The sequence below is a fragment of the Oncorhynchus masou genome, unplaced genomic scaffold (genome assembly GCF_036934945.1).
Source record: "Oncorhynchus masou masou isolate Uvic2021 unplaced genomic scaffold, UVic_Omas_1.1 unplaced_scaffold_931, whole genome shotgun sequence".
NCBI lineage: Eukaryota > Metazoa > Chordata > Actinopteri > Salmoniformes > Salmonidae > Oncorhynchus > Oncorhynchus masou.
In genome coordinates this window covers 1-23,797 of record NW_027015794.1, presented here as the reverse complement: position 1 = coordinate 23,797, position 23,797 = coordinate 1, and the positions used below count along the sequence as shown (strand labels likewise).

The window sequence follows — 23,797 nt, the reverse complement described above, 5'->3', positions numbered from 1 at the left end:
TTTAAAAGTCCAAACATGGATGTAGAAACTACAGATTTCCCCTTTAACACCAAACATCAGTTCAACAACTGCAGAGTTCCCCTTTAACACCAAACATCAGTTCAACAACTGCAGAGTTCCCCTTTAACACCACACATCATATCAACAACTGCCGAGTTCCCCTTTAACACCAAACATCAGTTCAACAACTGCAGAGTTTGTGCCTCTGTTTTTAAGACAGTACTTACGAGTGTTAATCAGGGAATGGTTTCTCAAAACCATCTTACGGCTAAGTTCATCATTTGAACCATTGGATGCCTTAAGATGACTTTGGGAAACCGGGCCCAGATATCCAGTTTCATCCTCCTTTTTCGATGTGACAGTCATCTCCCCCTCCTCCTCTTTCACTCCAAAAACTGCATCCTCCTCTTCTTTTACTGTAACATCCTCCTCCTCTTTCACTCTGATCAGGTCTTCCTCGTCTTTCACTGAAACGTCTTTCTCTTCTTCTTTCACTGTAACTGCCCCACCCTCTACTTGTTTTTGTATTGTAACATCCTCCTCTTCCTTCTCCTCTTTGACGACAATGTTCAGCCCCAGAGTTTCTTTCTCCGTCCAGCAGACCGCCTCTTCTTCAGCTGGAGGAGAGTAGCTCAGTGAACTCATGGTCGCGGATGTTAGCTAGGCTAATGCTAACTTAACCAGCCAGCTAGCTGACTAATAACAACACCGTAAATATGAAATTAAATCGGATAACTAACTAGACGACAGTAAAGGGTTTAAAATACACTGGCTCTACAAACCCGTCTAAAGATCTTTATTGGTACGTCTCTGTTGTCTAGCAAGATATGGAGGTGTCTGACTAACTGTTGCTGCTGTTGAAATAAGAGTTCCGTCCACTACATTATACGTCACACCTGCAGCATCGCCTTAAAGTCGCAGACCGTCATCTGCTGACTGGGGTGGGCAAGATATCACAGTACACAATTGTTATGACTATAACTTTTGTTGTCACCTTCAATTCTTGAACATTTTCTAATGAAAAGTATATTTTAACACTCGGTCTGTCTGCTCAGGCAAATTTGCCAAACTCCTAAACTTGGAACCAATCAGAAGTCCAGTACAGACCCCTTGTGATCGAGGCAGCCAATGACCTGCTTTTATCTGCGATGTAACTTCAGCCTCGAAACACAAATTGACATTTACAGTAGCGTTTCAGCAGGATGTTGTATCTTTACCTTATGTCATGCCTTATTGGAATGGATTTATTGATAATATCTGTTGGAAAAAAGTTTGGATGTTGCCACACACATACCTACTTGTTAACACAATTAAGGAAGTTTTCTTTAAAATTGTTCATAAATATTATCCTGCCAACCACTATATGAAGAAGTTGAAGGAAAACATCAACTCAAATTGCTCCTTTTGTAATGACCACCCATGAACAGTTTTGCATCTTTTTTTGGCATTGTATGCATTGTATTCATGTAAGAAAACTGTGGCAAGACATCAGTAGGTTTATAATTGAACACATTTATTGTGGAGAGATGTACTGTTTGGATTCTTTACATACAATAGAAATAAGCGGAATAATTTTTATGTAATTAATTTCATTATTCTTTTGGCCAAATTTCATATACACAAATATAAATGTACAAACAGAAAACCACATTTTCGTACCCTACAAAAAGAAATTGAACTGTATTTTAAGACGGTTAAATGCTCTACTAACAAAAAAGCTGTTAGAATTGTAAGTATATGCATGTCCCTTAAGGTCCTTGTGTAATTGTAATTTGATATTGTACCCCCTAGCCCCGCCCCCAGCCCCGCCCCTAGCTCGATTGTCTATGTATGCCTGTGTTCCCTCATGTGCTTTATGTATTGTTTTATTATTAATTAAAAAATAAAAATAAATAAAAAGACATTTACAGTAGCTGGCTCGGCTATTCAAACTGTAACATTGGCTAGCTTTACAATACATTGGATAAATGGTCCATGGAGTTACCTCTTCATACTATCAAGATAATTCTTATTGCAGCTGAATATTTTCAGTGCACTCTAAAACATATTATTATCTAATTTCAGCCTTTGGGAGCTAGATACGTCTGTTTCTCTTCATCAGACAGCAGCTCACGTCTTCACAAGAGGCTGAACTTATGTACATTTTACTCAACTGCGTTACCCACTCCAGTCAGCAGGTGGCGATGTGCGACTTTAAGGCGATGCTGCTGGTGTGACGTATAATTGAGTGGACGGCAGCAACAGTTAGTCAGACACATCGGTAGCTTGCAAAACAAAATATACGAACCAATAAAGCTCTTCAGACGGGTTAGTGGATATTAGCCACTGTGTCTTAAACCCCATTCTGTCGTCTAGTTAGTTATCCGATTTAATTTCATATTGTAATGACCTGACTAGATCATAAATGAGCAATTGTCCAGACAGAGGCTTGAGTTTGCGAATTGACGGTTTATTAAACCAACTTTACACAGGCTACTGTTTGGGCCGTAGCACACGCCAAAAAGATAACAGATAACCCACAAGCCAATCGTGACCTTCTCTTGGGAAGCCCAGACGTAAGAGAAAGAGAACAAAAAGCTGAACCTGGTCTTAACTTCCAATGCTCCACCCCCCCTCCACGCCACTCCGCCAACCACCCGAATGCCCGGCATCAGAACATTCCAGGCATTCCCGTGATTGGCAGATAGCAGGTTGATTGACATGTCGGACCCCGCGAACACCGGGTACTGGTCAGTACAACACAACCACCTCCTAGCCTAACACAACACACAGCTGTCTGTGCGGGTCGCTACAATACATTGGACAAATGGTCCATGGAGTTACCACTTCATACTATCAAGATAATTCTTATTGCAGCTGAATATTTTCAGTGCACTCTAAAACATATTATTATCTAATTTCAGCCTTTGGGAGCTAGATACGTCTGTTTCTCTTCATCAGACAGCAGCTCACGTCTTCACAAGAGGCTGAACTTATGTACATTTTACTCAACTGCGTTACCCACTCCAGTCAGCAGGTGGCGATGTGCGACTTTAAGGCGATGCTGCTGGTGTGACGTATAATTGAGTGGACGGCAGCAACAGTTAGTCAGACACATCGGTAGCTTGCAAAACAAAATATACGAACCAATAAAGCTCTTCATACGGGTTAGTGGATATTAGCCACTGTGTCTTAAACCCCATTCTGTCGTCTAGTTAGTTATCCGATTTAATTTCATATTTATGCTGTTGTTATTAGTCAGCTATAGTAGCGGGCTGGTTAAGTAGATAGCTAACATCTCCGACCATGAGTTCACTAATCTACTCACCTCCTGATAAAGAAGAGGCGGTCTGCTGGAAGGAGGAAGAGGGTCTCGTGAAAGAGGAAGAGGAGGCTGTTACAATACAAAAACAAGTAGATGGTGAGGCTGTTACCGTGAAAGAAGAAGAGAAAGACGTTTCAGTGAAAGACGAGAAAGATGCGTTCAGAGTGAAAGAGGAGGAGGATGTTACAGTAAAAGAGAGGATGCGTTTTTGGAGTGAAAGAGGAGGAGGAGGAGATGACTGTTACATCGAAAAAGGAGGAAGAAGAAGAGGACACTGGATATCTGGGACCGGGTCCCCAAAGCCATCTTAAGGCATCCACTATTGATGATGAAGTTAGCCATGAAATGGTTTTGAAAATCCGTGCCCTGATTAACACTAGTAAGTACTGTCTTAAATACAGAGGCACAAACTCTGCGGTTGTTGAACTGATTGTGGTGTTAAAGGGGAAATTTGCAGTTGCTACATCCATATTTTGACTTTTCAATTATTTATTTATAGCCATTGATTCTTGAAGATTATAACACATGCCTCATGAGCTTAGTTCAACTGTTGTACCCCATCAGAACCCCAAATAAGCTTTTTTTTACTATAATGTTTAGAAACAATGTAAATCAACACTGTATCGCCTCAACATGGTTGAACCGATAATGTTGATATCAGGAGTCAATGGCTATTATGATGTCATAATGATATGATTTCTGACCCCATTTAGTCGACTGGTCGATTGTTGGTCGACCAGCATCTTTTTAGTCGAGCAGTTGCAAATTATATACATTTTTATATATATATTTTAAGTGGACTAATCCATTGCTGAGGCTGTGGGGATGGCACAGTACAGGAAGGGGCCTGTACACTACATGATTTTGGCCCCGATTCAGCTGTCTTTGACAAGTTTTAGTGATCGGAGACAAAATCCCCATGTTGTTGCCTACTCAGGGTGTGCGGCTGTCACCGACACTCATTTAATGTGAGCTGGTCAGAGACACAATCTGAGGGCTACTGATCACGTCTTTGAGCAGTCCCAGACGTCCCGATATTTTCAAACAGTTTGGAATTTATCTGCACAAAATATGCAATGCTTTTTTTAGTGGTGAGATGTGGACTGACAAGTTTGAGAACGGTGATCAGAAATAGCCAATGAGAGATCACCAGAGAAGAACCATGGAGATGATGACGTTGTGTAGACTACTACTACTAGTACTACTACTACTACTACTAGTACTACTACTACTACTATTAGTACTACTACTATTACTACTGCTACTAGTACTACTGCTACTCATACTACTACTACTAGTACTACTGCTACTAATACTAGTACTACTACTACAACGTATACTAATACTACTATTAGTACTACTGCTACTAATACTACTACTACTACTATTACTACTAATACTACTACTAGTACTACTACTGTTCAAATCAAATCAAATCAAATTTATTTATATAGCCCTTCGTACATCAGCTGATATCTCAAAGTGCTGTACAGAAACCCAGCCTAAAACCCCAAACAGCAAGCAATGCAGGTGTAGAAGCACGGTGGCTAGGAAAAACTCCCTAGAAAAGCCAAAACCTAGGAAGAAACCTAGAGAGGAACCAGGCTATGTGGGGTGGCCAGTCCTCTTCTGGCTGTGCCGGGTAGAGATTATAACAGAACATGGCCAAGATGTTCAAATGTTCATAAATGACCAGCATGGTCGAATAATAATAAGGCAGAACAGTTGAAACTGGAGCAGCAGCACGGCCAGGTGGACTGGGGACAGCAAGGAGTCATCATGTCAAGTAGTCCTGGAGCATGGTCCTAGGGCTCAGGTCAGTTGAAACTGGAGCAGCAGCACGGCCAGGTGGACTGGGGACAGCAAGGAGTCATCATGTCAGGTAGTCCTGGGGCATGGTCCTAGGGCTCAGGTCCTCCGAGAGAGAGAAGGAGAGAATTAGAGAACGCACACTTAGATTCACACAGGACACCGAATTGGACAGGAGAAGTACTCCAGATATAACAAACTGACCCCAGCCCCCCGACACATAAACTACTGCAGCATAAATACTGGAGGCTGAGACAGGAGGGGTCAGGAGACACTGTGGCCCCACCCGAGGACACCCCCAGACAGGGCCAAACAGGAAGGATATAACCCCACCCACTTTGCCAAAGCACAGCCCCCACACCACTGGAGGGATATCTTCAACCACCAACTTACCATCCTGAGACAAAGCTGAGTAGAGCCCGCAAAGATCTCCGCCACGGCACAACCCAAGGGGGGGGGGCGCCAACCCAGACAGGATGACCACATCAGTGAATCAACCCACTCAGGTGACGCACCCCCTCCAGGGACGGCATGAGAGAGCCCCAGCAAGCCAGTGACTCAGCCCCTGTAATAGGGTTAGAGGCAGAGAATCCCAGTGGAAAGAGGGGAACCGGCCAGGCAGAGACAGCAAGGGTGGTTCGTTGCTCCAGAGCCTTTCCGTTCACCTTCCCACTCCTGGGCCAGACTACACTCAATCATATGACCCACTGAAGAGATGAGTCTTCAGTAAAGACTTAAAGGTTGAGACCGAGTTTGCGTCTCTGACATGGGTAGGCAGACCGTTCCATAAAAATGGAGCTCTATAGGAGAAAGCCCTGCCTCCAGCTGTTTGCTTAGAAATTCTAGGGACAATTAGGAGGCCTGCGTCTTGTGACCGTAGCGTACGTGTAGGTATGTACGGCAGGACCAAATCAGAGAGATAGGTAGGAGCAAGCCCATGCAATGCTTTGTAGGTTAGCAGTAAAACCTTGAAATCAGCCCTTGCTTTGACAGGAAGCCAGTGTAGGGAGGCTAGCACTGGAGTAATATGATCAAATTTTTTGGTTCTAGTCAGGATTCTAGCAGCCGTATTTAGCACTAACTGAAGTTTATTTAGTGCTTTATCCGGGTAGCCGGAAAGTAGAGCATTGCAGTAGTCTAACCTAGAAGTGACAAAAGCATGGATTAATTTTTCTGCATCATTTTTGGACAGAAAGTTTCTGATTTTTGCAATGTTACGTAGATGGAAAAAAGCTGTCCTTGAAATGGTCTTGATATGTTCTTCAAAAGAGAGATCAGGGTCCAGAGTAACGCCGAGGTCCTTCACAGTTTTATTTGAGATGACTGTACAACCATTAAGATTAATTGTCAGATTCAACAGAAGATCTCTTTGTTTCTTGGGACCTAGAACAAGCATCTCTGTTTTATCCGAGTTTAAAAGTAGAAAGTTTGCTGCCATCCACTTCCTTATGTCTGAAACACATGCTTCTAGCGAGGGCAATTTTGGGGCTTCACCATGTTTCATTGAAATGTACAGCTGTGTATCATCCGCATAGCAGTGAAAGTAACTACTGTTACTAGTACTACTACTACTACTTATACTAATACTACTACTGTTACTAGTACTACTACTGTTACTAGTACTACTACTACTACTTATACTAATACTACTACTGTTACTAGTACTACTACTGTTACTAGTAATACTACTACTACTTATACTAATACTACTATTGGTACTACTGCTACTAATACTACTACTAGTACTACTACTACTACTAATACTACTACTATTACTACTACTACTAATACTACTACTAGTACTACTACTGTTACTAGTACTACTAATACTACTACTACTAATACTACTAAAGCTACTACTAATACAGCTACTAATACTACTACTGTTACTACTACTACTAATACTACTACTAATACTACTACTACTACTACTACTACTACAGTATAAGAGATGACTACTACTAGTACTACTAATACTACTACTGTTACTACTACTACCACTGTTACTAATACTACTAATGCTACTACTAATACAGCTATTAATACTACTGCTAATACTAATACTACTACTGCTAATACTACTATTAATACTAATACTACTACTGCTAATACTAATAATAATACTAATACTACTACTACTACTCCAGTAGAAGAGATGACTACTAGTATGTGTTTGTATTTGCCTTTAACCAAAGCCAGCGTGAAATCGTTACAGCTTTGATGCTCACGAGCATCAATGTTCATGAGCAATGTTATTAATGTTTGGTAGATATTATAATGTTATTCAATCCAAAGTGTTTGGTGGATATTTCATCTCTGTAGGGCAACGGTGAATATCTGACTGAAAAGGTTTATGCTTCTGCTTTCAGACACTGCTTGTTCTAGCTAAGTTAACAATCTAATTACATCATCGCATCATTGTTTTAGAGAGACAGCGTGGTGGTAAATCAAAGTTTATTTGTCACGTATTCAAATACAACAGGTGTAGACCTTACAGTGAAATGCCTACTTACAGGCTCTAACCAACAGTGCAATTTTTAAGTAAGAAATAAACAAATAAAATGACAGTGAAAATAACAGTAGCGAGGCCAACAAACATGGGCCTCCCGGTCGCGGCCGGCTGCGACAGCCTTGGCTCAAACCCAGAATCTCTGGCCTAAGGCACTGCATCACAGTGCTAGCTGTTCCACCAGAGATTTTGGGTTCGCAGCCACGACCGGGAGGTCCATGGGCGACGCACAATTGGCGCAGCGGGTTAGGGAGGGTTTGGCCGGCAGGGATATCCTTGTCTCATCAAGCACTAGCAACTCCTATGGCGGGCCGGGCACAGTGCACGCTGACCAGGTCGCCAGGTGTACGGTGTTTCCTCTGACACATTGGTGCGGCTGGCTTCCGGGTTGGATGTGCATTGTGTCAAGAAGCAGTGAGGTTGGGTTGTGTTTCGGAGGATGCATGGTTCTCGACCTTCGCCTCTCCTGAGTCTGTACGGGAGTTGCAGTGATGAGACAAGACTGTAACTACCAATTGGATATCGTGAAATTGGGGAGAAAAAAGGGGGTAAAAAAAATGTAATAACAAGAATAAATTGTGAGAAACAGCTAACACTGCAATGCAGTGCCTTAGACCACTGCGCCACCTGGGAGGCCAGCATATGCTTAATTTGACTACTTTTTTAGACCGAGTCACTGGTGCTTCCTGCTTAAATTTTTGCTTGTAAGCAGGATAGAATTATGGTCAGATTTGTCAAATGGAGGGCGAGGTAATGCTTTGTATGTGTCTCTGTGTGTGGAGTAAAGGTGATCTAGAATTGATTTCCCCTCATCTTACCGGAGTGGGCTGTTCTGTCTAGCCGGTGCAGCGTATATCCCACTAGCTGAATGTTTTCCATGTCGTTATTCAGCCACGATTCGGTGAAACATAAGATATTACAGTTTTTGATGTGCCGTTGGTTGGATATTCGTGATCGTAGTCTAATTTATTGTCCAATGTTGGCAAGTATTGTTGATGGTAAGGGCAGATTGGGGGGCTAAAAGCAGAACTCAAAGCTGTCATTCTACACTATTTAATTGACTATTTACTTTAGTTTTTTGATCGCATGCTTTATGCGTTTGAAGTGTATGTAGTTGAATGCATTCTGTTATATGTGACAACCTGATGGTCATTGGGGCAAACATGTCTTTCTTTGTAAACTGAATTGAACTGCATATAAAGTAATCATTCGGACACACAGCTGGTCAAAGTAGCTGCTGACATAGACACGTGGTATTTAAATATTTTTTTACCCAATTTCGTGGTTAAAAAAAAGTAAGTTATTCATGTATTATTATTATTTATTTTTTGTTGTTGAATTTTACTCCTTTTTCGTGGTGTCCAATTGTTTAGTAGCTACTATCTTGTCTCATCGCAACAACTTCCGTACGTGAGAGACGAAGGTTGAACGTCATGTGTCCTCCGATACACAACCCAACCAAGCCACACTGCTTCTTAACACAGCGCTCATCCAACCCGGAAGCCAGACGCACCTATGTGTCGGAGGAAACACCGTGCACCTGGCAACCTTGGTTATATTACCTTGTCACTGTAGCTGTCATCCTCCATGTAGCTGTCATCCTCCATGTAGCTGTCATCCTCCATGTAGCTGTTATCCTCCATGTAGCTGTCATCCTCCATGTAGCTATCATCCATGTATGTAGCTGTCATCCTCCATGTAGCTGTCATCCTCCATGTAGCTGTCATCCTCCATGTAGCTGTCATACTGTATGTAGCTGTCATCCTCCATTTAGCTGTCATACTGTATGTAGCTGTCATCCTCCATGTAGATGTCATCCTCCATGTAGCTGTCATCCTCCATGTAGCTGTCATCCTCCATGTAGCTGTTATCCTCCATGTAGCTGTCATCCTCCATGTAGCTATCATCCATGTATGTAGCTGTCATCCTCCATGTAGCTGTCATACTGTATGTAGCTGTCATCCTCCATTTAGCTGTCATACTGTATGTAGCTGTCATCCTCCATGTAGCTGTCATCCTCCATGTAGCTGTCATCCTCCATGTAGCTGTCATCCTCCATGTAGCTGTCATCCTTTATGTAGCTGTCATCCTCCATGTAGCTGTCATCCTCCATGTAGCTGTCATCCTCCATGTAGCTGTCATCCTTTATGTAGCTGTCATCCTCCATGTAGCTGTCATCCTCCATGTAGCTGTCATCCTGCATGTAGCTGTCATCCTCCATGTAGCTGTCATCCTCCATGTAGCTGTCATCCTCCATGTGGCTATCATCCATGTATGTAGCTATCATCCATGTATGTAGCTGTCATCCTCCATGTAGCTATCATCCTCCATGTAGCTGTCATCCTCCATGTAGCTGTCATCCTCCATGTAGCTGTCATACTGTATGTAGCTGTCATCCTCCATTTAGCTGTCATACTGTATGTAGCTGTCATCCTCCATGTAGCTGTCATACTGTATGTAGCTGTCATCCTCCATTTAGCTGTCATACTGTATGTAGCTGTCATCCTCCATGTAGCTGTCATCCTCCATGTAGCTGTCATCCTCCATGTAGCTGTCATCCTCCATGGAGCTGTCATACTGTATGTAGCAGTCATACCGTATGTAGCTGTCATCCTCCATGTAGCTGTCATCCTCCATGTAGCTGTCATCCTCCATGTAGCTGTCATCCTCCATGTAGCTGTCATCCTCCATGTAGCTGTCATCCTCCATGTAGCTGGCATCCTCCATGTAGCTGTCATCCATGTATGTAGCTGTCATCCTCCATGTCGCTGTCATCCTCCATGTCGCTGTCATCCTCCATGTAGCTGTCATCCTCCATGTAGCTGTCATACTGTATGTAGCTGTCATCCTCCATGTAGCTGTCATCCTCCATGTAGCTGTCATCCTCCATGTAGCTGTCATCCTCCATGTAGCTGTCATCCTCCATGTAGCTGTCATCCTTTATGTAGCTGTCATCCTTTATGTAGCTGTCATCCATGTATTTTGCGTAATCATGAGTTTCTCTTTTCCATTTTAATCACTAATTTCATTTCAGTTTTACTCTAAAACTTGACCAACCCTCATTTCATTATTTTGTCACATCGTATCAATTATTGATATTGATGTGGGCATGTTGTAATGTGCAATTAATTTAATCAATGTAATCTAAATTTGTGATATGTCTTCATGCATGCATGCATTTATTTATTTTATTTATTCATTCAACTTATTTCTGTGTCACTGCAAAAGCCGTCGCCCTGCAGCTCCCCCCATCGCTCCCTCGGTCTCCAACTGATCGGTCTCCAACTGATCGGTCTCCAACTCCCTCGGTCTCCAACTCCCTCGGTCTCCAACTCCCTCGGTCTCCAACTCCCTCGGTCTCCAACTGATCGGTCTCCAACTGATCGGTCTCCAACTCCCTCGGTCTCCAACTGATCGGTCTCCAACTCCCTCGGTCTCCAACTGATCGGTCTCCAACTCCCTCAGTCTCCAACTGATCGGTCTCCAACTCCCTCGGTCTCCAACTGATCGGTCTCCAACTCCCTCGGTCTCCAACTGATCGGTCTCCAACTCCCTCGGTCTCCAACTGATCGGTCTCCAACTCCCTCGGTCTCCAACTGACCAAGTCCCGACCCCGGTACCTGCCCCGGTTCCTGCCCTACTGGGGCGGAGCGAAGAGGAGGATTTGCCCCGGCAGTCCTTCCTGCCCCCAAGGCCCGCCTCAGAAAGTGCTGAGGTAAATTCATCGACTGTACTGACACCACACAGTTAAGATAGTAAACAGTATGCCATTCTGCACAGTTGTCTTGTCTCCTGCGTCCTCTCTCCCTGTCCGTTTCTCTGAAACATCGTCATCCCTCCTCCCCCGTCACTCTCTCCTCTCACTCAGCTGCTGCTTCCAGAGAGTTGGCATTCATCTCTCACCAAGGAGCAGCAGCGGTGGATCGGACGCACGCTGTTCACCAGGAACAGCTTTGGGAGGTCGACACTCGCCACTGACCTGGTCACGTGGTGGACGCCTCCCCAACCGCGGCCGATCTACAATCATCCGCCCGCATCCCCCGACCCCTTCTTCGCATGTCAGCTGTTCCTTTGGATGCCCGTGCGTATATGGGCATACAGGCTGGCATGCCCCCAGTCTGGGTGCAGAGGCACACTCTGCGAGGCTGGGCTCTACAAGACCATCCGGAGGGTCTTGGACATCGACCGCTGGTATCTCATGGCCACTGAGTACCTGGAATGCGGTCGGTGTAAGAAGAAGGTCGCTGGGTGGTCACGGGACCTTGTCAGTCAGCTGGACGCTCGGCATCGCTGCCAGTTTCCAGCAATATTGACATACAAGTAAGTTCACAAGAATTTTGTTCATTAGTAATGAAGTCAAATTAATGCATGTCATTCATATGATTTATCTCTCTCTTTCTCTCTCCTCTAGGCTGTCCTGTGACCTGCGGGTTGTGAGGAGGCTGAGGTTGCGCCCTTTGGGGAACAGTGTGAAACAGACCTACAGAAAGTTGTGTGAAAGTCACAGCGAGTCCTGGTAGCGGAGTTGTATACGGTACCTCGGGGAGTGCGAGCAGTTTCTGGCCTTGGGCATTGGGCAGCAGTTCACCGATCCGCCGGAGATGCCCCCGGTGCCCTCACCCGTCTTGCTGCTGACGGTCTACAGCCGTGACGTGCTGTCGCGGCTGGACGAGGTGAAGGCCAGGGTCACCTCCATCTTCGGGTCCATCTTAAAGATGGACTCTACCAAGAAGGTGAGTTAGAGATAAGTCATATCAGATCTTTTTTATATCTATCTTTAAATAATGTCTTGACCTTTCTGTGTTTGTGTGTCTGTCTCCAGGTGACTAAAAAGCTTGCAGACACAGCCGCCTGGGTTACCAACGTCGGTAACGAGCATGGGCAGGTCCTCGTCAGTGTCCTCACTGCCGGTGAGGGCGAGGGCCTGGTCCCCATGGCGGCTGGTCTCATGGAACGGTACCGGCTGGCAGGGGTGGCGCCCCCCCAGCTCACCGGGGGGAGCACGGGATGGTCGGCCTCACCGAGGCGGATCGGCAGGAAGGAGATGGCGCTTCACTGTCGGCGTCGTACGCGTGGAGCTGCGGCGACCGAAGTCCTTCTCCTTGACCTCCTCGAGACCTTCAACGGCGAGAGGTCAGGGTTCGACACCCTGGGCATCCCGTTGCTAGACTCCATCCGCATCCAGGCCATCTGGAAAGAGCAGAGGCGCCACCTCCACTGCATACAGGACCCACCCGGTGTACAGCTGTACACCGAGACTGGCAAAATCACCAAGGGCGGCGTGATGTTGCCCGTTTCTCGCTGCGCACGGGGCTCCACATCCTTGGAGTCATTCCACCTCCACCTCAACCGGTTCATCAGGTAATTGTCATTGTGGAGCTTAAAGTAATGTTTAATGTTAACAGCAACAGCTCTCCCACCCTAATCGTGCATTGTTCTCTCAGGTACCGGGGCAAATGCAATGCATTTCCAGGCATTCCTGTTGGATGGACTGGTGAGGTGGAACGAGGACCATGCGCAAGCAGCAGTGGAGGGAAAGAACAGGCAGCCCCTGCTCTGTTACAGTGGCCACCTGCAGCACATCCTTAACCTCAGCAGCCAAAGGGTGCTTGGCAAGGAACAGGTTCAGGACGACTCCAAGCCTAGCAAGTACACGGGTAAGTCGAGGAAGAGAATGAACTTTTACATCAATAATTCCATTCCATTAACACTTCTCTACTCTGCTTTTGAATGCACTCTGATTTTTTTGTTGCTTTTAATAGGGGAACTCCTCGGAGTGGAGTACCTGTACTCGCAGACTGGCAGAGTGCTGCAGGATGTCAGCGCGAACCCTGACCTTCCGGAAGAGGCAGCCGCCGTCGAGCAGCTCGACGAGGAGGACGAGGGCTTTCAGGAGGAGGATGTGGACCCGACAGTCCACATCCCTCATGTCCCTCCTATGAGCGGCCCGTCCTCCAGCTCAGCGGCACCTCTGTCAGGGGAACCCGTTGAAGCACCCAGGTCTGGGCCATCCAGTCTCACCGCCCCTGAAAACGAACCCGCTCCTAAGGCCCCTGATCGACACGGTTCTCCTCACCCTGACCACTCCTCTGATTCAGAGGTGATTATAATTGACCTTTTTGCGTTGTTAAAAAGAAAAATGTTATTGCAACCTCTGAAATAAGGAATTGAGACAAACTCAAGACAAGTTTTGGGTGTTTAATACGGCAGAAAGGAGATTGCCCTTCACAGTCGGCGCCGTACGGTGTTTAATAATAATAAATAAACGGATCAGCCATCAGCTGAGTGCAAACACTTAGAAAGCTCACAGCACGTCTTACACTCTTCCCTTGTAGGCGTCACCTTCCCAGCTTTACATTCTATGACCCCAACGTCTCCCCCCTGTGGAATGTCCTTGGTCCTCTCTTTGTTTAGCGAACCATCTTCTGGGCCCTGGTCTCTGATTGGGTCATGGTTTCTAAATTAGCATACACACAGTTTTCATGGCCTAAACTCCATTAATACTCACAGTAATCATTCACTAAACAGGATAACAAAACAAACTACAGTTTAACTTGACACACGGTACATTTAACAGATTCCATCAGTTACACAATATAAATTAACATCTCCTATTTCCTTTTGTAGAAGAATCTTATGTGTTACCTCTAAATGTGTGTGACATCGTCCTCATCGATTCTTCCATGTCTCTTTATCTTCAGGGGGAGACAAAAGGCCCTGATAGACTGCCTGGCTACCAGCATGTCTGTCGGCTTGCCAGGGCCTTGGTGGGGGTGAGGAACCGTCAGGGGCTGTCGGACCGCAGGGTAGACGGTCTGGTGGCGCTGTGGCTGGCGCTGCCAGACTTAGACAAGCGGCGCTTGATCGACCCGGCCCGACACCAGGAGAGGATCGTTCAGGGGCGGTTCAAGGCAAAGAAGGGGAAGTCGTCCATTCTCCTAGGAAAAGACTCTCTCCAATGGTATGTCGTTAGTGATCATGTCCTGACTATTATATTGCCTGCCTCTACATTACATTAAATGAAGGTCAGGCGATGGCTATCATTATTTTTTTTAATGTTCTCTACTTATTTATCTCCTCTGTTTCAGTTGCCTTGTCGGACTCAACTCGGGCCCTGCAAATTGGCCGGGCACCAGCCGTTTGGTGGAGGCCATTTGCAGTCAGCTCTGCCAAATCCATCCCAACGCCACGCAGTCTGCCGGCGTCAAGAAGAGCAGGTGGGCGCTCATTCTGGCAGACGACGTGGCCATCAGGGAGGCTGAACAGCCCAGACCAACCTTCAGCTCTCTGAGCTGAATCAAAGGACCATCAGTCAGTGGTAAGACATTAACTTATGGACGACTTGTTGGAAGACTTGTTACGTAAAGCCTTGTGACTAATGACAATCTGAGTGACAGCTTTGTGTTTGTTTTCTCTCCCTGTTTCAGGTTCTCCCGGCGTCAGAGGGAGAGGGAAAGGATGGTGCTGCAGCAGGGATTGGGCTCGCTGCTGCCCCCAGCGTCACCGCCAAGCCCATCCCTGCAGCCAAGCCCCGCCCCTCCCTGCAGCCCCGCCCCTCCCTGCAGCCCAGCCCCTCCCTCCACTACCAGCGGGAGGGAATCCAGGCACTCTTCCCTTTCCCTACGCCGCCCCCACCAGTCCCACGCCAGACCACCCAGCAAGGAAGGCCCACCTGGAGCAACAATCCCCCGCACTTCCCGGCCCCTCCCAAGCCCTGCAAGCCCAAGGACCACAGACGGGCTCCTCTTCACCTCCTCCGGTGCCAAGGACAACGGCGTGGAGGAGGAAGAGGATGGCGGAGGACAAAGAGAAGGGGACATCTGGGAAGAGAAGGCAACGCGAGCAGTACGTCTGCTCCAAATGTGGGTTGCCGAAGCAACGGGAGACGGGGCACAGCCGTTTCGGCAGCGTGGGGTTCTGCTCTGTTGCTGCGGGGGGTAAGACCGTGGCCCAGTGGCTGGAGGAAATGAAGGACGCTAAGGGGGTAAGACCGTGGCCCAGTGGCTGGAGGAAATGAAGGACGTATAAGGGGGTAAGACCGTGGCCCAGTGGCTGGAGGAAATGAAGGACGCTAAGGGGGTAAGACCGTGGCCCAGTGGCTGGAGGAAATGAAGGACGCTAAGGGGGTAAGACCGTGGCCCAGTGGCTGGAGGAAGTGAAGGACGCTAAGGGGGTAAGACCGTGGCCCAGTGGCTGGAGGAAATGAAGGACGCTAAGGGGGTAAGACCGTGGCCCAGTGGCTGGAGGAAATGAAGGACGCTAAGGGGGTAAGACCGTGGCCCAGTGGCTGGAGGAAATGAAGGAAGCTAAGGGGGTAAGACCGTGGCCCAGTGGCTGGAGGAAATGAAGGACGCTAAGGGGGAGAGGTGAAGGACACTAAGAGGGAGAGGTGAAGGACACTAAGGGGGAGAGGTGAAGGACACTAAGGGGGAGATTTGAAGGACACTAAGGGGAGAATTGAAGGACACTGAGCCACTGGCTGTGATGGTCGGATGTTTTTATTGTAAATAGTTCCCTGTTCCCCTCTACCTGGACCGAGACCTTGAATGCGGTGTAGAGGCTTGTGTGTGTTGAGAACCCTCAGAGCTATATTGTCTGTAGTTTACAAGACCTACTGGTAGGGTAACCCATGGTAGGTCTGAGGCGAGACACCAGACTAACGTCGGTCCGTTCCCAAGCAACATGCACATTTTATGAGTACTCTGTCGTAAACGGCCGCGACCGGGAGGTCCGTGGGGCGACGCACAATTGGCCTAGCGTCGTCCGGGTTAGGGAGGGTTTGGCCAGTAGGATTGTCTCATCGCGCACCAGCGACTCCTGTGGCGGGCCGGGCGCATCATTAGTCATTTAGGTCAACATTGGATCATTCAGAGATCCTCACTGAACTTCTGGAGAGAGTTTGCTGCACTGAAAGTAAAGGGGCTGAATAATTTTGCACGCCCAATTTTTCAGTTTTTGATTTGTTAAAAAAGTTTGAAATATCCAATAAATGTTGTTCCACTTCATGATTGTGTCCCACTTGTTGTTGATTCTTCACAAAAAAATACAGTTTTATATCTTCATGTTTGAAGCCTGAAATGTGGCAAAAGGTCGCAAAGTTCAAGGGGGCCAAATACTTTCGCAAGGCACTGTATATCACCTCTGATTCAATATTCTACACTATCACCGATCTAGACAGGACATATATATCACCTCTGATTCAATATTCTACACTATCACCGACCTAGACAGGACATATATATCACCTCTGATTCAATATTCTACCCTATCACCGACCTAGACAGGAGAAATATCATATCCCATATCACCTCTAATTCAATATTCTACCCTATCACCGACCTAGACAGGACATATATATCACCTCTGATTCAATATTCTACCCTATCACCGACCTAGACAGGACATATATCATATCACCTCTGATTCAATATTCTACCCTATCACCGACCTAGACAGGACATATATATCACCTCTGATTCAATATTCTACCCTATCACCAACCTAGACAGGACATATATCATATCACCTCTGATTCAATATTCTACCCTATCACCGACCTAGACAGGACATATATATCATATCACCTCTGATTCAATATTCTACCCTATCACCGATCTAGACAGGACATATATATCACCTCTGATTCAATATTCTACCCTATCACCGACCTAGACAGGACATACAGTGGGGCAAAAAAAGTATTTAGTCAGCCACCAATTGTGCAAGTTCTCCCACTTAAAAAGATGAGGCCTGTAATTTTCATCATAGGTACACTTAAACTATGACAGACAAAATGAGAAAAAAAATACAGAAAATCACATTGTAGGATTTTTAATGAATTTATTTGCAAATTATGGTGGAAAATAACTATTTGGTCACCGACAAACAAGCAAGATTTCTGGCTCTCACAGACCTGTAACTTCTTCAAACTTCAAATCAAATCAAACTGTATTTATACAGAACATTTCAGACATGGATTCAACGCAATGCGCTTCACAGGAAAAGAATAAAGCAATGAAAATAAAAACTGAAATATTTACTACACAACAAACAAAGAATAACAAAACAATGAAAGACGAATGATCATTCTAAGAAAGACCATTGATTAAAATAGTAAGAATAGGATGTAATGACTCCTGGCACAAACTATAAGCTTGATTTTACGACATTGTTAGTAAACAATATAATTATACAAAAATAAATTGTAAGTTAGTTACATAAATAATTATGATTACTAAATGTTACATTACATTTTTTGTATTATGAAATATCAAAACCGAATGTACATCCCTTTGGTAATATGTTTTGGCAATAGAATTAATAAAGACAATTAGCAATTGAATGTTGTCAAGAAATACTGTGTGTGTAAATACTAGGAGTGATGTATTATTGATAATCAATACTGTGTGTGTAAATACTAGGAGTGATGTGTTATTGATAATCAATACTGTGTGTGTAAATACTAGGAGTGATGTATTATTGATAATCAATACGGTGTGTGTAAATACTAGGAGTGATGTATGATTGATAATAAATACTAGGAGTGATGTATTATTGATAATAAATACTAGGAGTGATGTATGATTGATAATAAATACTAGGAGTGATGTATTATTGATAATCAATACTGTGTGTGTAAATACTAGGAGTGATGTATTATTGATAATCAATACTGTGTGTGTAAATACTAGGAATGATGTATTATTGATAATCAATACTGTGTGTGTAAATACTAGGAGTGATGTATTATTGATAATCAATACGGTGTGTGTAAATACTAGGAGTGATGTATGATTGATAATAAATACTAGGAGTGATGTATTATTGATAATAAATACTAGGAGTGATGTATGATTGATAATAAATACTAGGAGTGATGTATTATTGATAATCAATACTGTGTGTGTAAATACTAGGAGTGATGTATTATTGATAATCAATACTGTGTGTGTAAATACTAGGAGTGATGTATTATTGATAATAAATACTAGGAGTGATGTATTATTGATAATAAATACTAGGAGTGATGTATTATTGATAATAAATACTAGGAGTGATGTATTATTGATAATAAATACTAGGAGTGATGTATTATTGATAATCAATACTGTATGTGTAAATACTAGGAGTGATGTATGATTGATAATCAAATTGTTCATAAACCTCAAGAATGTTAAAATTAGGTTGATCCAGTGGAGTCGTTGAAACGATATGAAAAATACATTTTTTCTCAACGTTCAACCAAAACCGAACGTAGATTGGACGTCGGGCATTGTCTTCTTTTCAATGACACTAGGTGGGTAGGTGCCCCATGTCAAAACAGTTTTAACGTTTTATCAACAAAAACATATTACTTGTAATTTTTTAAACACCTTATTAACTGCACAAACACCAAAAACACTTGTTTTGTCAATTAACAATAAATCACTGATATAGATCAGGGGGGAAATCAGATTGTTTCTTGCTGTTGAAACTAACGCAACTAAAAATGGAAATGGGAGATATCTTTTACCTCACTGGTTAGACGACAACCTGCAGAAGACAGTCAGCTACATGTTGGAGTGATGCATTTACATTTAGTGGTCCCTAAAACGAAGAGAAATGCAACACTTATTCGTCATCACTCATATTGATATCACTTGGAAATAAATTGCACGAGAGGGGGGAGAAGAGGTTGCACGTCCTGTTAAAACTAACAGCTCAAAAAGCACACGGAATCTGGGAATAATGTGTACATCACTGGTTAGAGGACAATTTGTAGACAGCTAGCTACATTTTGAATTGTTGCATTTTCATTCAAGTGGGTCGCTAATGCAACACTTTTGTTTTGTTAAATCACATAAATAGGACTCTTTCAGAACCTGGATTTTTCCCCTGCTGAGGATAATATCCATATCATGCTGAAATCAATAGAACAGGGGACAAACGTTTAGGGTTCTACATTGTGACATCATTAGAATTCTCCTACTACAATGTTAAAACATTCTACATTGTGACATAATTTCATTGATATCATGAAACAACTCCTTCATGTATTTTCTGATGTTTAATCAGAGCTCTTTTACCAGAGTATCTCTTCCCACATTGATCACAGATATAAGGCTTCTCTCCTGTGTGTGTTCTCTGGTGTATAGTCAGATGGCTAGATGTAACAAAACTCTTTGCACATTGATCACAGCTGTAAGGTTTCTCTCCTGTGTGTATTCTCTGGTGTGATTGTAATGTATATAATTTTGAAAAGGTCTTCCCACAGTCAGAGCAGCTATAAGGTTTCTCTCCAGTGTGAATTCTCTGGTGTGATTGCAATGTAGATGATTTTGAAAAGGTCTTCCCACAGTCAGAGCAGCTATAAGGTTTATCTCCAGTGTGAATTCTCTGGTGTGTTTTCAGGCTGCTTGTATCATTAAAACTCTTCCCACACTGATCACAATTATAAGGTTTTTCTCCAGTGTGAATTCTCTGGTGTGTTTTCAGGCTGTTCGTGTTATTACAACTCTTCCCACATTGATAACAGCTATAAGGTTTCTCTCCAGTGTGAATTCTCTGGTGCACTTTCAGTGAATCTGATCTTGAGTAACCCTTTCCACAGTCAAAGCAGTGGTGAGGTTTCTCTCCTGTGTGTGTTCTCTGGTGTGTAGTCAGATGGCTAGACGAAGAAAAACTCTTCCCACATTGATCACAGCTATAGGGTTTCTCTGCGGTGTGTGTTCTCTGGTGTGTTTTCAGATTACTTGTACGTGTAAAACTCTTCCCACATTGATCACAGCTGTAAGGTTTCTCTCCTGTGTGGATTCTCAAATGTTTTTTAAGGTCTGCTGAAGAGGTGAATCTCTTCCCACAGTCAGAGCAGCAGTGAGAATTCTCTCCTGTGTGAATTCTCAGGTGAAGTTGTAGTGAATCTGATCTTGAGTAACTCTTCCCACAGTCAGAGCAGCGGTGAAGTTTCTTCCCTGTGGGTTTTCGCTGGTGTTTATTGAGATGTTCTGATGTGGAGAGACTCTTCTCTGCCTCGTCAGCTTCGTGATGTTGTTGAGGCTCCCCAGAGGATCTACGATAGTCCCGTATCTCTCCTGTGTGAACGACAAAGATGATTAAAGGCTCACAACAGTAGAAGTCAACTGTTTCTTTTAGCAAAAAAATTGTGATGCCCATGATGTTGAACAACAATTTACGTTCTTAATGAATGTTTGAAAGCTTTTATGAACTTATTTGAGAATTGGCTTAATATGAGTCAGTGATCAACAACAGTCGTATTTAGTCTTATTTTTTCACTTTTGTAGTAAAATTGATGATTCTAGGCTAGAATATAGGCACCTTTCTGTGTTTGCTAAAATTGCCGCACAAGGGGGCGATGTGCACGCAATTTGCTTGCAGAAAGTCGTCCCTGCCAATACAGAAACCTAGTTAAGGATGAAGTAAATCTGCATGGAGCAACATTTTTTTGTACTTTGATTGATTTATACTTTTAAAAAAAACACTTCAACTTCAACCTGTAAAATGCTCTTTGGCTAGCTTTGCTACTAGCTTGTCAAGGAGCGTTAGCATTCATAAGTTATTACAGTTGCTGAAACCCTAAGCAGACTTTTAGCCAACAATATAGGCCCCTCCCTGCTAATGAGGAAACTGCAAGTTATGAATATAATGATATAATAAGCTCTGCGTGGAGCAAAAAAGGTGAGTGAAGATTTTATACTGAACAGAAACTATAAACTGTAAATGCAACATGCAACAATTGATATAATAAGCTCTGCGTGGAGCTGTTGGGGAATAATCAGGATTAGTAGGTAACATAGGTAAGATGTTTTATATTCATCATATGTTTGTAAGTTACTTCTCATCAGAATGTGTTTGTATAATACTGTGGCAGGGTTGCAGTATCTGTTCTCTGTCAAGACTAAGTTATTTGGGCCGGAGAGAGGGGAGAGGTCAAGCGTGTATCTCTTGGCTCCACAATGTCTGTGTGCCAGTCAGTGTGTCTCTGTGATCTTGTCAAGATAGGATGGATTTGATATATGCCTGTTGATATGGAGGATTGGTTTATGGTTCTGAGTTTGAGAAAATAACATAGTTCAGGAGACAAAGCTGAACGATAAATTATGCCGATGCTGTCTGGCTATGTGTGTCTTGAAGGCGGCTTATGGTAGAGAAATTAAGATTCAATTATCTGGCAACAGCACAGGTGGACATTCCTGTAGTCAGCATGCCAATTGTATGCTCCTTCAAAACTTCAGACATATTTTTGTGTGGCCATTTATTGTCCCCAGCACAAGGTGCACCTGTGTAAGGATCATGTTGTTTAATCAGCTTTTTGATAAGCCACACCTGGATGGATTATCTTTGCAAAGGAGAAATGCTCACGAACAGGGATGTAAACTAGGAAATTCAGTTAAGAACAACTTCAGAACAGTGGGTTAACCGTGTTCAAGGGCAGAACAACAGATTTCTACCTTGTTCGCTCAGGGATTCGATCTAGCAACCTTTCGGTTACTGGCCCAATGCTCTAACCACAAGGCTACCTGCCGTTTATGAGTGCATTTAACACTACTTTCTGATTATAATTGTAAGGCTCGTTTAAATGTCCTGCTTTAATCTAATGTTTGCGTCACTGTCGCAAATCAACAGCCTGTCAATGAGTGTTAGTGCAGATGAAAGGGGAGGAGACAGGTTAAAGATATTATCCTTATTGATGTTATTTGTTAAATCCAGTCCAATCAGATGAAGGGGAGGAGACAGGTTAACCGCCTAGAGCTGAAAACGAATTAGCATAATACAAAACCCACCATTTACAAGTAGGCGGCAGGGGGGCGGGCGGCAGGTGGCAGGGGGGCGGCATTGTAAATAAGAAAAGTTCTTAACTGACTTTTAAATAAATATATAAAGAAATCTGTCTGTTTAAACTGCGGTGAAAAGTGATAGAGAAACATCAGGGTTTGTCAGACCATGAGACATCCTGAAAATCAGTCTTTTCACAAAAAACATCTGAACAGTTTTTAGCGACACAACAATATGATCCCTCTGTAGAAAGGTACGTCTCTCACCAACACGTACATGTGGACACACAGAAGCCCGACAAGACTGGTCTGAAGGTAAAAGGTTAAATAAAACACAAAAAACATCTGAACAGTTTTTAGCGACACAACAATATGATCCCTCTGTAGAAAGGTACGTCTCTCACCAACACGTACATGTGGACACACAGAAGCCCAACAAGATCTGAAGGTAAAAGGTTAAATAAAACACATAAAACATCTGAACAGTTTTTAGCGACACAACAATATGATCCCTCTGTAGAAAGGTAAGTCTCTCACCAACACGTACATGTGGACACACAGAAGCCCAACAAGATCTGAAGGTAAAAGGTTAAATAAAACACATAAAACATCTGAACAGTTTTTAGCGACACAACAATATGATCCCTCTGTAGAAAGGTAAGTCTCTCACCAACACGTACATGTGGACACACAGAAGCCCAACAAGATCTGAAGGTAAAAGGTTAAATAAAACACATAAAACATCTGAACAGTTTTTAGCTACACAACAATATGATCCCTCTGTAGAAAGGTACGTCTCTCGCCAACACGTACATGTGGACACACAGAAGCCCGACAAGATCTGAAGGTAAAAGGTTAAATAAAACACATAAAACATCTGAACAGTTTTTAGCTACACAACAATATGATCCCTCTGTAGAAAGGTAAGTCTCTCACCAACACGTACATGTGGACACACAGAAGCCCGACAAGATCTGAAGGTAAAAGGTTAAATAAAACACATAAAACATCTGAACAGTTTTTAGCGACACAACAATATGATCCCTCTGTAGAAAGGTAAGTCTCTCACCAACACGTACATGTGGACACACAGAAGCCCGACAAGATCTGAAGGTAAAAGGTTAAATAAAACACATAAAACATCTGAACAGTTTTTAGCGACACAACAATATGATCCCTCTGTAGAAAGGTACGTCTCTCGCCAACACGTACATGTGGACACACAGAAGCCCGACAAGACTGGTCTGAAGGTAAAAGGTTAAATAAAACACATAAAACATCTGAACAGTTTTTAGCTACACAACAATATGATCCCTCTGTAGAAAGGTAAGTCTCTCACCAACACGTACATGTGGACACACAGAAGCCCGACAAGACTGGTCTGAAGGTAAAAGGTTAAATAAA

At 43.7% G+C, this 23,797-nt stretch overlaps 3 protein-coding genes across 3 annotated transcripts; 2 read left to right on the top strand and 1 right to left on the bottom strand.

Annotated features, from left to right (window-relative positions):
- The first annotated feature begins 11,491 nt into the window (after positions 1–11,491).
- LOC135538214 (uncharacterized) lies at positions 11,492–12,987 on the top strand. Its single transcript, XM_064964179.1, has 3 exons — positions 11,492–11,942; positions 12,034–12,355; positions 12,445–12,987. The coding sequence occupies exons 2-3, from the start codon at positions 12,224–12,226 to the stop codon at positions 12,985–12,987; spliced, it is 675 nt and encodes a 224-aa protein (XP_064820251.1). The 5' UTR covers positions 11,492–11,942; positions 12,034–12,223.
- Positions 12,988–13,074: 87 nt separating this feature from the next.
- Positions 13,075–16,618, top strand: LOC135538209 (uncharacterized). Its single transcript, XM_064964175.1, has 5 exons — positions 13,075–13,279; positions 13,385–13,722; positions 14,324–14,583; positions 14,711–14,940; positions 15,050–16,618. Exons 1-4 carry the CDS (start codon positions 13,084–13,086, stop codon positions 14,916–14,918), a joined length of 1,002 nt encoding a protein of 333 aa, XP_064820247.1. The 5' UTR covers positions 13,075–13,083; the 3' UTR covers positions 14,919–14,940; positions 15,050–16,618.
- Positions 16,619–18,393: 1,775 nt separating this feature from the next.
- Positions 18,394–20,692, bottom strand: LOC135538207 (zinc finger protein 239-like; the record flags this gene model as incomplete). The annotated part of the gene is made up of 1 exon (XM_064964172.1): positions 18,394–20,692. A coding segment is annotated over one exon (1,058 nt), but the record flags the coding sequence as incomplete, so codon positions are not given.
- Between the last annotated feature and the right edge of the window lie 3,105 nt (positions 20,693–23,797).